Source organism: Plectropomus leopardus, chromosome 14, assembly GCF_008729295.1.
Source record: "Plectropomus leopardus isolate mb chromosome 14, YSFRI_Pleo_2.0, whole genome shotgun sequence".
NCBI classification, from domain to species: domain Eukaryota; kingdom Metazoa; phylum Chordata; class Actinopteri; order Perciformes; family Serranidae; genus Plectropomus; species Plectropomus leopardus.
Window position 1 is genome coordinate 21667926 of NC_056476.1, and position 13009 is coordinate 21680934.

Here is a 13009-nt window from a genome sequence, read left to right on the forward strand (position 1 = left end):
TTAAGAAGAAAGGGGAAAAAAAGGACAAATAAATACCTGAAAATGAGCACAAACTAGGGGACATTTTGTTTTTAAAAAAAGGAAATGCTTAAAATATTAAAAATAATTCTTAAACATATTTTCAAATATACAATTATAATAATTATGAATGCAGTTTTGTTTCGACATTTTCCCTAGAATTCTTTTAAAAACAACTGCTTATTTCCTGCAAATAGCAGGACATTTTTTGCCAGGTTGCTCATAGCTTTTTCCCTTGTGTTTTCAAAAAATCAAACCGAACTGCCCAAGGTTCAAAGGCTTAATTACCTGTGAAAGGCATATGAACTCAGTACAAGAAAAGTTATGTCTGTCCCGGTTTCAACAGGTGAACTTAAGACCAAATAATAGCCTTTCCAAAAAGTGTCTATTTAGCTTTTCTACAGTATAAGCAGTCAGCACATAAGAGCAAAACCTGAACCCTTTTGGCTCACTGATGCAGAGAGCATAATAAGAGGCACTTGAAGTCAATGACCACCTGAGGCACAGGTAAAAAAAAAAAAGGCAGCTGGATATCCCCACATACCACAACAAACATCAATTTCTAGTAAAAGTATTTGGGTTTTCGCTAAGCTATAGATTATTACAGGCTTTTTATAACCGTGAGTAATCTGCTGTATGTAGGCTACAGCACAGCGCTCGGTGCTTTGGATTCTCCCCCAGGCTGTGAGGAGGAGGAAGAGGATAATGCATGTTGAGAGCCCATTACCAGGAAACATCTGGAATCTCAATCTGATGCTCGGGGAGCGAGCTGCTCCCCTGGGCCCCTTGCGATGCGTTTGGGGACTGATGCATTTAGGCCACTTCACCCACCCACAGACAAAAATAAAGCGCAGCCTTGCCACCACAGACACAAAATCAGTAAATTTAAGTAGGGCACATCATGTAGATGCTACACGTCTCACGTGGAATAATGACACAGTGTAAAGACAGAAATGTGGCATGAAAAGAGCACGCGTCATGCCACCTGATTGATCTATGCTGGAACGAACTCCAGCTGATTTTCTGTGAAATGTGTCCTGAGGGTATGAAATGTATAAGGCACTATGAGGCCTCCAATATTCTCAGCTCATGTACATTTAACATAGGGCTACCCCTGTAAAGCTGGAGACTCCAATAATCAGTTGGAGACCCTCAGTGACTAAGACTGATTCAAACTGAGCTGTCGTTTCTTTCTGTGCAGTTCACTTCTGAGGAGATTTTGGTCCTCAGATTTTGCTGCGGAGCAAGCGCTCTCAACTTTCATGCTACTCTTTGCAGCAGTGGACATGCAGGTAGCAGCATTGAGGGAGAGAGAGGCTGCACCATAAGGTTAGGAAGTGGTCAATTTAGAGCTCACAACAAGTTAATACGATATAGAATTTGGGCTTTGTTTGATATCTTGTGTCGGCAAAAAAAAATGTTGTGCATTTGCAATCCATCATTAGCACCTTTAGCTTGTTTACTATGACATGAATGCTGCTCCCACTCTGAGCCTGCTCAGACTTTAACACTTTGTATGTTGTAGGCTTTAACAGCCAAATCTGATAAAACTGGCATAAATCTAACTCGGGTGCCTACTTTAATGTCTCAACATTGGTATCATAATAGCCTCACCTGGTTCTCAATAGCCTTGCGGTTCTTGGGGTCGCTGACCACCGTCAGCTGCAGCTCGGCCATCTTCTTCATCTTCCCGTCCATGTCGATCTTTTGCAGCAGGCCTCGGACCTGGCTCCGCAGCAGACGAACCGTGTCCTCCTTCCCTTGGCGCTTGGCCAGCAGCGATGCACTGGCAGAATGGATGGCTGTCACCCAGTTCTCCAAGTCGGTCTGGTTGCTGGCCTGGAAGGGCAAAGAGGGAAAGGGAGGTCGATTTGATGAAGTAGGAAAGCCAATATTCCCGTTACAAGCTAGATCTAAGGACGCAAAGCTTGATGTATTGGATAGGACTGTAAAATGCACTGCTATTGTGTTATTCTACCATATATCACAGTAAGATCATTGGGTGGCAAGCTGGGCTTTGCTAAATCAATAAAAGAACACATGATTAACGGTGCCTGTGTAAGAAAGAACAGGTTATGAACTGCTGCTTAAGTCAAACATGCATTTTCCCTGTTAATAAGCCATTTCGTGTTTATCGCTCTGTCTTTATAAGGTGATTCATGGCACATCAGTTGAGAAATCACTCAATCCCCCTTTACATTAAGAATGACTCATGCTCAAAAGGCCATATGAGTGAGAAAAAAACCATAAAACCCAGGCTGTCTTCATGCTATGGAGCTGATTTTCTCTCTGCTTGCCTCTGGGGCCACTATGCACACAAGACTATTTTTTTAGATGTAGGTCTGGACACCGCGACATACTGTCTACAAAGCTTGTAATGGAGGAGGCTACATGGAATGAGCAGAGGCGAGGCATGAATTTGGTAGTGATATGTAGGTCAGTAAGCACAACGGGTGAATATGATGTGCTCTCAGACCCTTCTGTTTGGGCACTTTGCCCTAACATGCCTAAATTGGTCATTTCACATGCTGCACTCCAGGGAAAGGGAGCTAAAAGGTGGATGTCTGGTATAATTCAACCACAACCATGTGCTGCAAGTATGCACTGCAACAACATGCTGCATACATTGTTTGCTCAGTTCAATTCATAAGATTCATAAGCTTTATTGCAGATTAGTGTTTCACACAAATTCGGAATGCCACGATATCAACATTTGACGCCACATATTGGTTTTCTATTTTCAAAGCTGGACCATTTATTGGGAGCGCTGTTGAAATATCATTTGGCTGTTATTTGGTTATTTATCGCAATACAGTCACAGGGCACAGCACAAACTCAGGGCACAGTTGGAGCAGCATAAGAAGACAGGGTGAAACTTAATCGTTCACTTTGCTGGGTCTAAAAATTTGCTTTCAAACGCCTCTGCAGCAGCTGCTCCTCTTGCCCATTGATCTCATTTGAAAAGCTCTGCTTGGATCGACTGATCATTTATCAACCTTGCGACACAAACTCCACAAAGTGCTGCTACGAAAAAAAATAAACTCAGGAAGAGTTCCATCTGTGCTGCATTCACTGACCTGCAAAAACCTTTGAATTTAGAGAGGAGACACAGAATAATACCACCACACACTATAATTCTGTGGGAAACACTGCAGATGATTTCATTCTCTTAATTTTCTGCATTATATTTCAGAAAAATCTTTGTGTCAACCATTGCTTCACCTGGAAGAGGTAGACGTCTCCGTATGAGTTGCTGAGGCAGAAAACATTCTCCTTTTTGGGGTGCTCAGGGACGGCCTGGACAATGCTGTCCTCGGCCAGGAGAGCATAGCGAGGTGACAAATCCTGCTCCGGCGAGCCTTTGCCATAAGTCTCATAGAACAGCAATGTACATCCTGGAAAAGTCAGAGTGGAAACACAGGCTCAAATGTGCATCAATAAGTGATGAAGAAAACAAGTAAATGTTCATCATCAAGTTAGGTGTCTCTAGACTGTAGGAGCTTGGGGGTTTTACAGCTGCCACATAAATGTTTTACAGACAAAATGTCCTTTCAAAAACATCTAACAATTGAGTTCTGCAAGACTGGGGTACACAGCGCAAGTTTTACATACTCCCAAAAGGCACAAATGATGAAAGTGTCCTTGGTTATACCTCTTATTTTTTGTTACTTCCAAGATGTGTTCTTCAGTAAATACTTAAAAACACTGTGGTAAAAGCAGACACATTTGGTGGCCTGAATGTTATCATTTGGCCAGAAGCAACAGCATAGGAAGCTTTTGAGGTAGAGAAGCACAATCGCTCAATGTCAAGTGTGATGCAATGGTCAAGGACACGACTGCTGTTAAGAGAAGGAACAAAGAGAAAACACCTGCTCCTCAAAACTGAATTATGGAACAAAAATTTGGATAATCTACTTAGTGGTGAATTATTTTAAAACCACAAGTCAGCACAATCTTTGACTCAATTTTAGGATGCATTAATATTTCCCTCCCTCTGAGATTCAAGCTCACCTTTCAGGGTCACCCAGTACTGCTTCCACTTGCGGCGGGTCACCAGCTCCAGCTTCCTATCCTTGTGCAGGGTGACGAGAGGTTTGAAAGAAAGCCAGCCGGCGCGTCTGACCACCCCCTGTTCCTTTTCAAACAGCAGATCCAGCTGCTCCAGGGAGCCCTCGGCCGACTCGCTGCTGCTCTCTCCCTCTTCGGTGCCTGTGGACGGGTCTCTCCTCTCACCGCCTCCCCCTCCTCCTTGTCCGGTGCCGGTCTCCAGCTCTCTCATGAAATTCTCATAGATGTTCTGGCGGAGGGCGTCACTGGTTGTTTGGTGGATGGCGCCTGATGACTGGGCCCTGGAGGCTCCTGGGAACCAGAGGAGGCTGGAGACCTGAGATGGGGAGCTGGTGTCTGCAGTAAGGCCGTCAACGCCACTGTCAAAGGCATCGCTCAAGTCCTTGTACCTGGTCTCCTGATGAGGCATGAAAAGATGAGAGAAAAACTTGATTTTCACAACCACTAACAATACCCAAAAAGCCTCATTAATTAGTAATTACCTGACTTGCTGGAGTAGTTTAGAGATTTCCAAATTAGTGAAGAGAATTGTTGTTGCTACATTGTACACCCCTTTGTACATACAGCAGAGCTTACACTGGGACAACAATCAAACTGTGTTCCTTTCAATTAGCCACAAGTTCTTGCGAAAAGTGGAGGAGAAACTTTTCTAGTCAAACCACTTGAACCTACTTCAAAGTCAGCGTTACAGTCACTAAATCTTTCGCTCGGGCTGAGAAAGTGGGACAAATTTCCTGTGCTGGCACCTGGGTAGCTGGAACCCTCCAGGCTCAGACAATTTCACGTCATTTGAGGTCTGCTGTGGCTTCCCAATTCCACAAATGAACACTTGATGGAATTGCACTCTTTTATGCCTAATGACAGCCTACCTACACTTGACTAGATTGCAGCATTGATTCAGCCTCTGGTAACAGAGTGGAGTGCTCTCAACGTGCAGACACAGAGTATGCGCCGTCATGCCGGAGCTCATCCTCCCGTCTTTTGTTTGCTCCTTTGTCTTACTCAGCTTCGTCCATGTCTTCTCTATCCCTACTGATGCTATGCCTATTGTTGATGCATAGCAAACAATTTATATTGGCCAGATTTATCAGCAAAAAAACAGAATAGTGCTCAATAGCATATATAAACTATTTCATTATATGGAAAAAAGTTACTGGTAATGCTTTATTGATTTGTGCAGGTTACTGTTTAGCTACGCGGCAGCAGTGAACCCTCTGAACCCGCAGTGTTCAGCTGAGGACAGCCTTTGTTTTAACCATTACGTCCACCTGCCACCATGAAACACACACTGTTTGTGTAGTACAGATGTAGGAAAATGTGTACGGAGCACAGGGCGGATTTCAGTTTTTTTTCCGTTGGCTGCCCAAGAGTGTCTGCCCTCTCCCAGTTTTCTTCCACCTGCTTTTCATTACAAGCAGGTTCTTGGCCTTTGGCACCAGGGTTGCAATGTGACCTTTAAACCCACAACAGAGCCCTGGAGTTCAGGTGGAGGGGAACCAGAGCTGGAGGTGCTCCTGATATTGGTTGACCCTGCTGAAAGGAGGCACTGTGACCAGCACTTGGAGATATATGCCACGGAGGTTTGGCAGTCGACAAAATGGCCCCGGGAGAACAGAGGGAAGTCAGTCTGGAGCAAAGACCAGCTTGAAGCTCCTCTGTGACTTTAACAGGAACTTGACAAACGGTGTCAGTCATTTATGCTGCGCTCACATGGAGTCAGGCAGACAGTCAACTGCACACAGATATTATTTTGGTGGAGGAGAGGAGGACGGTAAAATAAGTTGAGGACGGCGAATAATACCACGGTAATGGCAGATGGCATTGCCGTTCAAAGTTGAAATATTTCAACTTTTTGCCATTCTCCACACTGGAATTTACAAGTGGATGTTACATTGTTCCCTCACACAATGACATTACTTCAAAAATACTGTTAAATAAGAAACACAAATTAATTTTATTTATTTTTATTTTATTCGTTGTAACCAATACGGCATCACTATTGCAACATGTCGTCATGCATGTTTAGTTTTGCCATCCTGCCATTCCGTCTGACTGTTTGTTTGTCCCATGCTGTCTACACTGTGTTGTTGTTTTTCTGCTGTTAACCATCCGCTCGATTCCTTGTGAACGCAGCATCGGTGACTGAAAAGGTCTCAAAGTTCCTGTTAAAGTCACTGAGACGCTTTTCAGAACACTTCCTGAACGGCACAGGAAAACCAAACAGTCCAACAGAATGGCCGGAAAAAAATAAATATAAAATAATGATTTTAAAAAATAATAAAAATAGTAAAAAAATTAATTTGTGTTTATTAATTTCTAAAAATGTTCTTATAATGTCCTTGTGTGAGGAAGCTACATAAATGCTTAATGAACACTGAATGGAATGAACACTGAATGGAAATGCCGTCTGCCCCATAACATTGCAGGTATTTCCTATTGGCCTCAACTAATATTACCGTCCTGCTCTAGTCCACCAAAATTATATCGATTTTGCCGTCTACCATCAGCCTGATTCCACGTGAACACAGCATAAGAAGGAGACCTTAAGCATCAATTAATTCTCCTTTTTTTATTATTTCATTTGGCTGAACTGTCCCCAATTGATCTATGTCAAACTTCTTACAATTTGTCACCAATACTTGGTGCTGGCAATGGATTTCATTTTCTACGAGTTTCTTGAGGACTGCTGCAGTCAGAAACAGTCTTCATTCTGCTTTATTTCTAGACTGAAGTCAATCTATGGGGGCTGGTCCGCCCTCTGAAACAGTCAAGCACCAACACATGGAAATAGATTAGCATGGCGTTATGGAAGGAGGAGATTTAGAGGCAGACATTACCAGCGTTAAGTGAAAGCTGCGTAACACTTAAAATGAATACTGTCGGTCTACTGCGTATTTGTCACTGCAGGATGGAGTGACAGCGTCAAGGCAAAGCATCTCATATATTTCACTATGCTTTATCTGCTTTAAAAGCACAAGGAGAAGCTCACACATTCTCACTCCAGCAAAGAAGAATACAGCAATTGTTCTATTTCGTCCTATCCCAATCCCTATTAGCAGATTTACTCTCTGAGGACAGTGGAGGGGAGCCCCCAACGTCTGCACCAAACAACAGCCAGAACAACCATAAGTCATTCATTAACATTAGAGGAGGGGTGGGGTTAAATCTTCAGCTAGGATTTAGTTTCATTCTAACAGAGCCTCTCAGAGGCTTACAGCTATTCTCTTGGCAGCGCCCAAACAGTGTTCTTAAAACTTTTACAAGGCAAAGCTAAACGAATTAATGCAGAAACAATCGCTTTCAAGCCTCAAAGACAAAAAAGGGACACGAGTAAAGGCTCAGATCCAACAAATGTTTTATGCCAAATTAAAGCTATTAAGAGAGTAGTGTTTGTAGGATGAAATGGTTCTTAAAATCATGTGCAGGCAACATGCAGACAAGCTGTGGTTATTTCCAACCTCTCCTCTGACCTGTGTCTGTATGGTACCAGTATCATTTTACTACTAGGAAAAACGTATATCAGCTGCCTGCTCTGTCTTGTATTACAACATGCTAGTATTTCACTGTAGCGTCCTGCTCCATTCGCAAATATCTATGCACTTCAGGTATCAGTTAGCTTAAAACCTTCAAAAACATTTTTGATTTAATGCTGAAAAACACTTAATACCATTCAGTTACATCAACATGCAAAAAGCACTGTACATTCAACAGCTAATCACAAACAAACAGTATGCAATAACACTTCAGATGTACCCACCCAGAAACAGTCATCCTGAAACCTGCGCATGAGTCCTGAACTTCTCTTCCTCTGAGAAACGTCCATGTCTTACCCACAGTAAGAGGAAGCACCTCTCATCCTCGCTCCATCCTCACAAAAACAAACACGGCCCAGCGCTGGCTACCATACAAATTTCATTTTGTGCCGCCCCACCGTGCCCTGTCTCCGGACAGCTGGTGCTGCAGTGCTAAGGACCAGAGGACGGCGGTTGGCTTGTTGGTTGTGCCAAGACCACTGCTGTGGCTCACGATCAAATAAACCTTGCCAGACAGGAAACTGCCTGTGCGTGGCTGTTACTGATGCCTTCTCCTGCCTAATAAGATGTAGCTTTAAGGCTCATCGTGAGAGGACAACAATAAGAGGGTGATAAGTTTATATACTGGGTACTTAAACTATGAGGGATAGAAGTTATGGGGCGATTATGATCACCACATCTAAGCAAACTATAGTTTTACATACCGTTAAGATAAGATCCCTGTATGACCCCTGTGAGTAACAAAGGAGTGCAAGTCATTAAAAAAATTGCAAAGCACAGGACTTAATCAGTGTGATCCACGAACCCAATCCTGGCCACACTTACCTGAGACTTTCTCTTTTTGCGGCTGAGGCTTCCTGTCCAGTCGCTTAATCGCCTGATGCGGTTTTTGATGGAGTCTTTCTTTTGGAAGACAAAATCAGTTCCAGCTTGCTCCTGGTCAGGATACTGGTCCAGATCTTCACTCAGGGTGTGTGCTTTGGGCCTGCGACAGGGCAGGGTGTAGGATGAATACTGGCAGGCCTCAGTAGATTCTTCCTCCAGTGGAACATCTAGGACTGATGCAAAAGAGGCCCTGTGTAGCCTCGGACCTGGCGGAGGGTCCTGAAACTGGGACAGGTCCCTGGCTGTGGGAAAGGTAGCAGCCATTGTTGGGTCTTTGTAAAGATCTGTGATGGACACAGGGGGGGACTGTTCAGTAAAGGAGTCAAGCTGGTGGACTGGGGATTGGACCAGTGTCCTGCTGGCAGAGCAGGGTTGGTCCTGCTCACACAGCTCGGTGCTAGGCCCCCAGGGAGAGTCATACCAGGAACCATCCGAGCTGAGTGAGCTACCCTTGCTGGTCCTGGCTGTAGAAGAGGTAGATGCTGGAGGTGGGCCACTGCGGTGTCCGTCCTGCCTGCTACCGCTTGAGCCAGGCAGACTGGGAGTTGAGGCAGTCTCCAGGTTAGGGGAGAACTTAAGGAGCTGTACTGGGCCAGAAGCTGCATCCAGGAGGAGGGGGTTTCCTGAGGTGTTAGTGAACTCTACCCTGAGACTGCCATCCTTCTTGATCACCACCCGTGGGCTGCTCTGTTCCTCTAAAGCCTCGTGCTCATTGCTGTGTCCATTCAAGGTGCACCCATTGAGATCCGCCCCATACGGATTATTTCCGTACTCATCAGACAAATGCCGCCTTCTTATTCCACATCCAGGCGACCGATGCCAGCGATGCTCACTTGGGCTGCCCCTTCCCCCCTTGGAGACATGGTCACAGTGCCTCGGGGAGTAAGGTGGCCGGCTTTTAGGAGGGGACAGACAGCCACGGCCAACACACCTGGCCTTGTAGCCTGAACCCAACGGGGCACTTTTCCACCACGTATGGGGCGACAGAGCTTCATCTTTGGATGAGCGGAGCTTCAGTGAGTATGGCTTGGGTTTCCCAGGGAAGACAAAGCTGGTGCCTTTGGGGCCCTGGATGCTATATTGGCTCTCTGAATTCCCCATTGCTGCCTGGAAAAAATAAAACAATGGAAACAAAAGCAAAATGTCACCAGCATTATGCAACTCAAAGATCCATGGTACTCACACATAAGGCAGTATAATATATATAGCACAGTATGACATAATGCCAGCTCATCAGAGACATAAAATTAACTTATTACTCATAAACAATAATGACTACACTCCCGTAAAACCATACATAATCGTTTAATCTGCAGTGGCTGTTTCCAAAGTAAAACAGCAGCAGCTCTAATATCTTCCTGATGTCTTTCAAAGAGAACAGCTATAAGCAGTTCTATCACATCTGGTCATTAACCTGCATGGGCTGCCCCCCCCCCCCCCTCTCATTTTTACCACATTCTTCCATTTGTTCTATAGAAAAGTCACGTCAGATGAACAGGCTTTAAGCTTTCAGGGTTGTTATGTGTGACAGAGTGCAGGACAATGTGAAATCACTTCCAGACCAGTCCACAACACTCTTACATTAGTGACGGAGAGCCGTGACCACAGAGACATTTCATTACAGGGTTGATGCTATAGCAGATTAAGTGCTGGGATGTTGCTGCCAGTAAGAGACAGTGCTATATCTACTGCTGAGAGTTGTGATTGCATAATAGGGAAAGCTAAATACCTACAATGGTCTACAAGTCTTGGACTTAGCACAGGAAGTAGATTAGGAACTAAGACAAACCTCTCCATTACATAAAAATCTTTTTTTTTTAAACAGTTGCTTAACAAACCCTTTTTTTATTTTGCTTAAATGAAAAAAAATTGTCAAAAACTGTTAAATTATGAAAAGGACATATTAAAAGGACATATTTGCACATTAATAGAATAGAATAGAATTAATAGATAAATGTGTATAACTGGCATATTTTAGATTTAAGGTTAAATCTAATCTATAATTTTGGAAATGTCTCTGATGCAGCCTAAAATGCTGGATCGGGTATCAGCAAGTCTGCTAATCTATGCACTGATCTGACACCATGTCACTTTTTTAATAAACTTCAAGGTAGCTCAACACCTGGATAAAACATAACGCAGGACAACCACCGCTCCAACCAGCTTAATCTTGGCAATGTGCTGAAAACAACGAGTCCAAACTGGCAGAAAAGATATTCACACATTTATATCGATGTAATGTTTCACTTGACACACTTGGATAAAAAGGCAGTTTTTCCCAGGCAACTTTTCTTTGCCGCTTTGAAACAGTAGCCCACAGAGCAGGTTTTGCAGCCACGGTCAACTTTCTGTTTTAGAGCGGGGAGAAATAATTGATTTCCAGTAAATAGTTTAACATTAGCCGTTAACAAAAATGTGAGAAATACTGGCAGTATTTTACACTGGAAAGTCACACCACTAAAAAGGCACGATGTTCAGTATTCAAGGTTTTAATTTCAGGCTTAGAAGTATACAGCTGTTAATCTTTTATTTATTTATTTATTTTTTATCAAAGATGCTGAATGACCACTGCTCTACCCAAGGTCCTGGAAACATCAAAAAGTCCAGCTTGTTTAATGCAATCATTAGATCCAGTGACTGAGAATTGTTACTTTTACCTGCCTGTCAATTGTTGATTCATGTAGCGCTGATGAAGGTCTGACAGACTGAAAGCTCGGAATAAAGCATAGCTATGCATAGATGTAAGTGCGCGGAAATCTTTCCTACAGTTTTGTTTTTTTTTTTTTTTTTTAAATCAATGCAATGTTATTGAATCACTACTCCATATCTGCCAATATGTAAGTTCAGGTACCACAATCATTATCAGCAAGGTAAAAATGGTATAAGAATATCTCTAATAATCAAGCATAATAATATTGACAACTCAGATATGAGGGCCACAAACTCACCTGTCTCAAAGTCTCTTCTCAGATTGGAGCTGTGTTCAAGGTTCCTTCCGCCTCATTCCTCAAAACAAACTCATTTCTTCGTCGTCTTCATCTGAAACACACAGAGAGAGAAGTTGACTTTAGCGCTCAGCCTCTTTCCACACAGGACTGTAATTTACCACATGTAATCTGTGTTTGATAACAGGTGTGCCAGTTAAAGAGTAGACCTAATCTGCTGTATTTGGGAGAGGACAGAGTTTGGAAGGCAGCCGCGCTTGTTTCTCACTGCGATAAGCGAAGTCAATGCAATACTAAAACAACAACTGAGATCTTACTTGTGGTAGATTTTACGTGTCTGGAAAAAGCAAAGACCTTATCGGCAGGTTTGGAAAAAAATGATTCAGCCAATATCCCAGAAACAAAAACATTTCCTCTGAAAAACCATGCAGCACAAAAGTATCAAACAGGTCTCATGAACTCCAGTTCAAATAAGTTTCCAGCAATATCAACCAAGCTTTGTGCTACACAAGACAGCACAGTACAGTAGTGCCACCCTGGCGCTACAGTATGACTCGCTGAAAAATTCACTCCACCCCCAAATCTCTCCTCAATCAGACATCCAAACCAAACATTAGTAGCATTTTTCCACCTCCCCGCAAGTAAATGACGTCGTCTTTGATCGGGGTTGGGAAAGTTTTTGAAAGCTGGCTACAGTTTACCCGTCTGTTTATTTTTAAACCTTGGAATCCTAGCTTGCTCCTTTTTTTTCACTCGTCACCGCCAAATTTGTCCGGGGGCAGGATCCAAAACCAGAAACGGCTGAGGAGCACTCTTTGTGTAGGCACCGGGCATCTTCTGAGAAGCAGTGTGACTCTGTCCTGTGTGTGTAATGTAACCCACTTACATGCATGTGGCGCACACGCCAGGAGAAGGCTTTCAAATAGTGCTAACCCCCTAAGCCCCGCAGCACACGTACAGAATGCGTAAGGTTACAGTGTAAACACCCCTCTGTCAAAAGCCCTAACCTTCGGGATTAAGTGATCTGCAGCATTAAGAGTTTATCTGCTCCTGCTTGGATGCACCTTGACTGTGAGGCGAGATTAAATAGTGTTGGCTGACTAAATGGACTACAGTAAAGGAGTATAGGAGTGTGTTTAATACATGAACCTGGAGGAAATTCCACGGGGACCTGAATATTTTAAAGCTCATGAGGCATGAGATCCCGAAGTTCAAGGACAGAGCAAAGATCCAGACTGCAAAAAAAAAAATCAAACATAGGAGGAGCCACGCGAGGAAATTATTCTCTTCTTCTTTAAACTGTTTAGAATGAGTGTGAACATGTAGCACTTGAAAACAGGGCGGAAACTTGGCCGGAGACACGTAGGCCTGGTAATGAACTTGAACCATCACTCTGAGCTGATCAGAGGATTAACTAAACACTTGCTTCTTTCGTCATGAGCTAAAGGCTGAAGGCAGAACTGACACTGGCCCTATAACCCTGCACCTATATATTCAAGCAGCTTTCTAACAGTAATTCTAATAATTTGAAGGTTTGTCGTGCTAGACGAACTGGGGCCA

General features: G+C 43.5%; 1 protein-coding gene across 5 annotated transcripts in view; it reads right to left on the reverse strand.

Moving 5' to 3' along the window:
• The window catches only part of tiam2a (TIAM Rac1 associated GEF 2a), a 109819-nt gene that overhangs the window by 49109 nt on the left and 47701 nt on the right, over positions 1–13009 (reverse strand). For 3 of the 5 annotated variants that reach the window (XM_042501510.1, XM_042501507.1, XM_042501509.1), the window contains 6 exons: positions 11453–11543; positions 8445–9611; positions 8324–8350; positions 4030–4483; positions 3241–3413; positions 1633–1857 (listed from right to left, as the gene is read on the reverse strand). In XM_042501510.1, the coding sequence (XP_042357444.1) occupies positions 1633–1857; positions 3241–3413; positions 4030–4483; positions 8324–8350; positions 8445–9605 (2040 nt within the window). In that variant the 5' untranslated portion in view covers positions 9606–9611; positions 11453–11543. Of the gene's footprint in view, positions 1–1632; positions 1858–3240; positions 3414–4029; positions 4484–7843; positions 7933–8323; positions 8351–8444; positions 9612–11452; positions 11544–13009 lie in introns of those variants that run through there. The other 2 variants (XM_042501511.1, XM_042501512.1) reach the window with 2 other exon arrangements.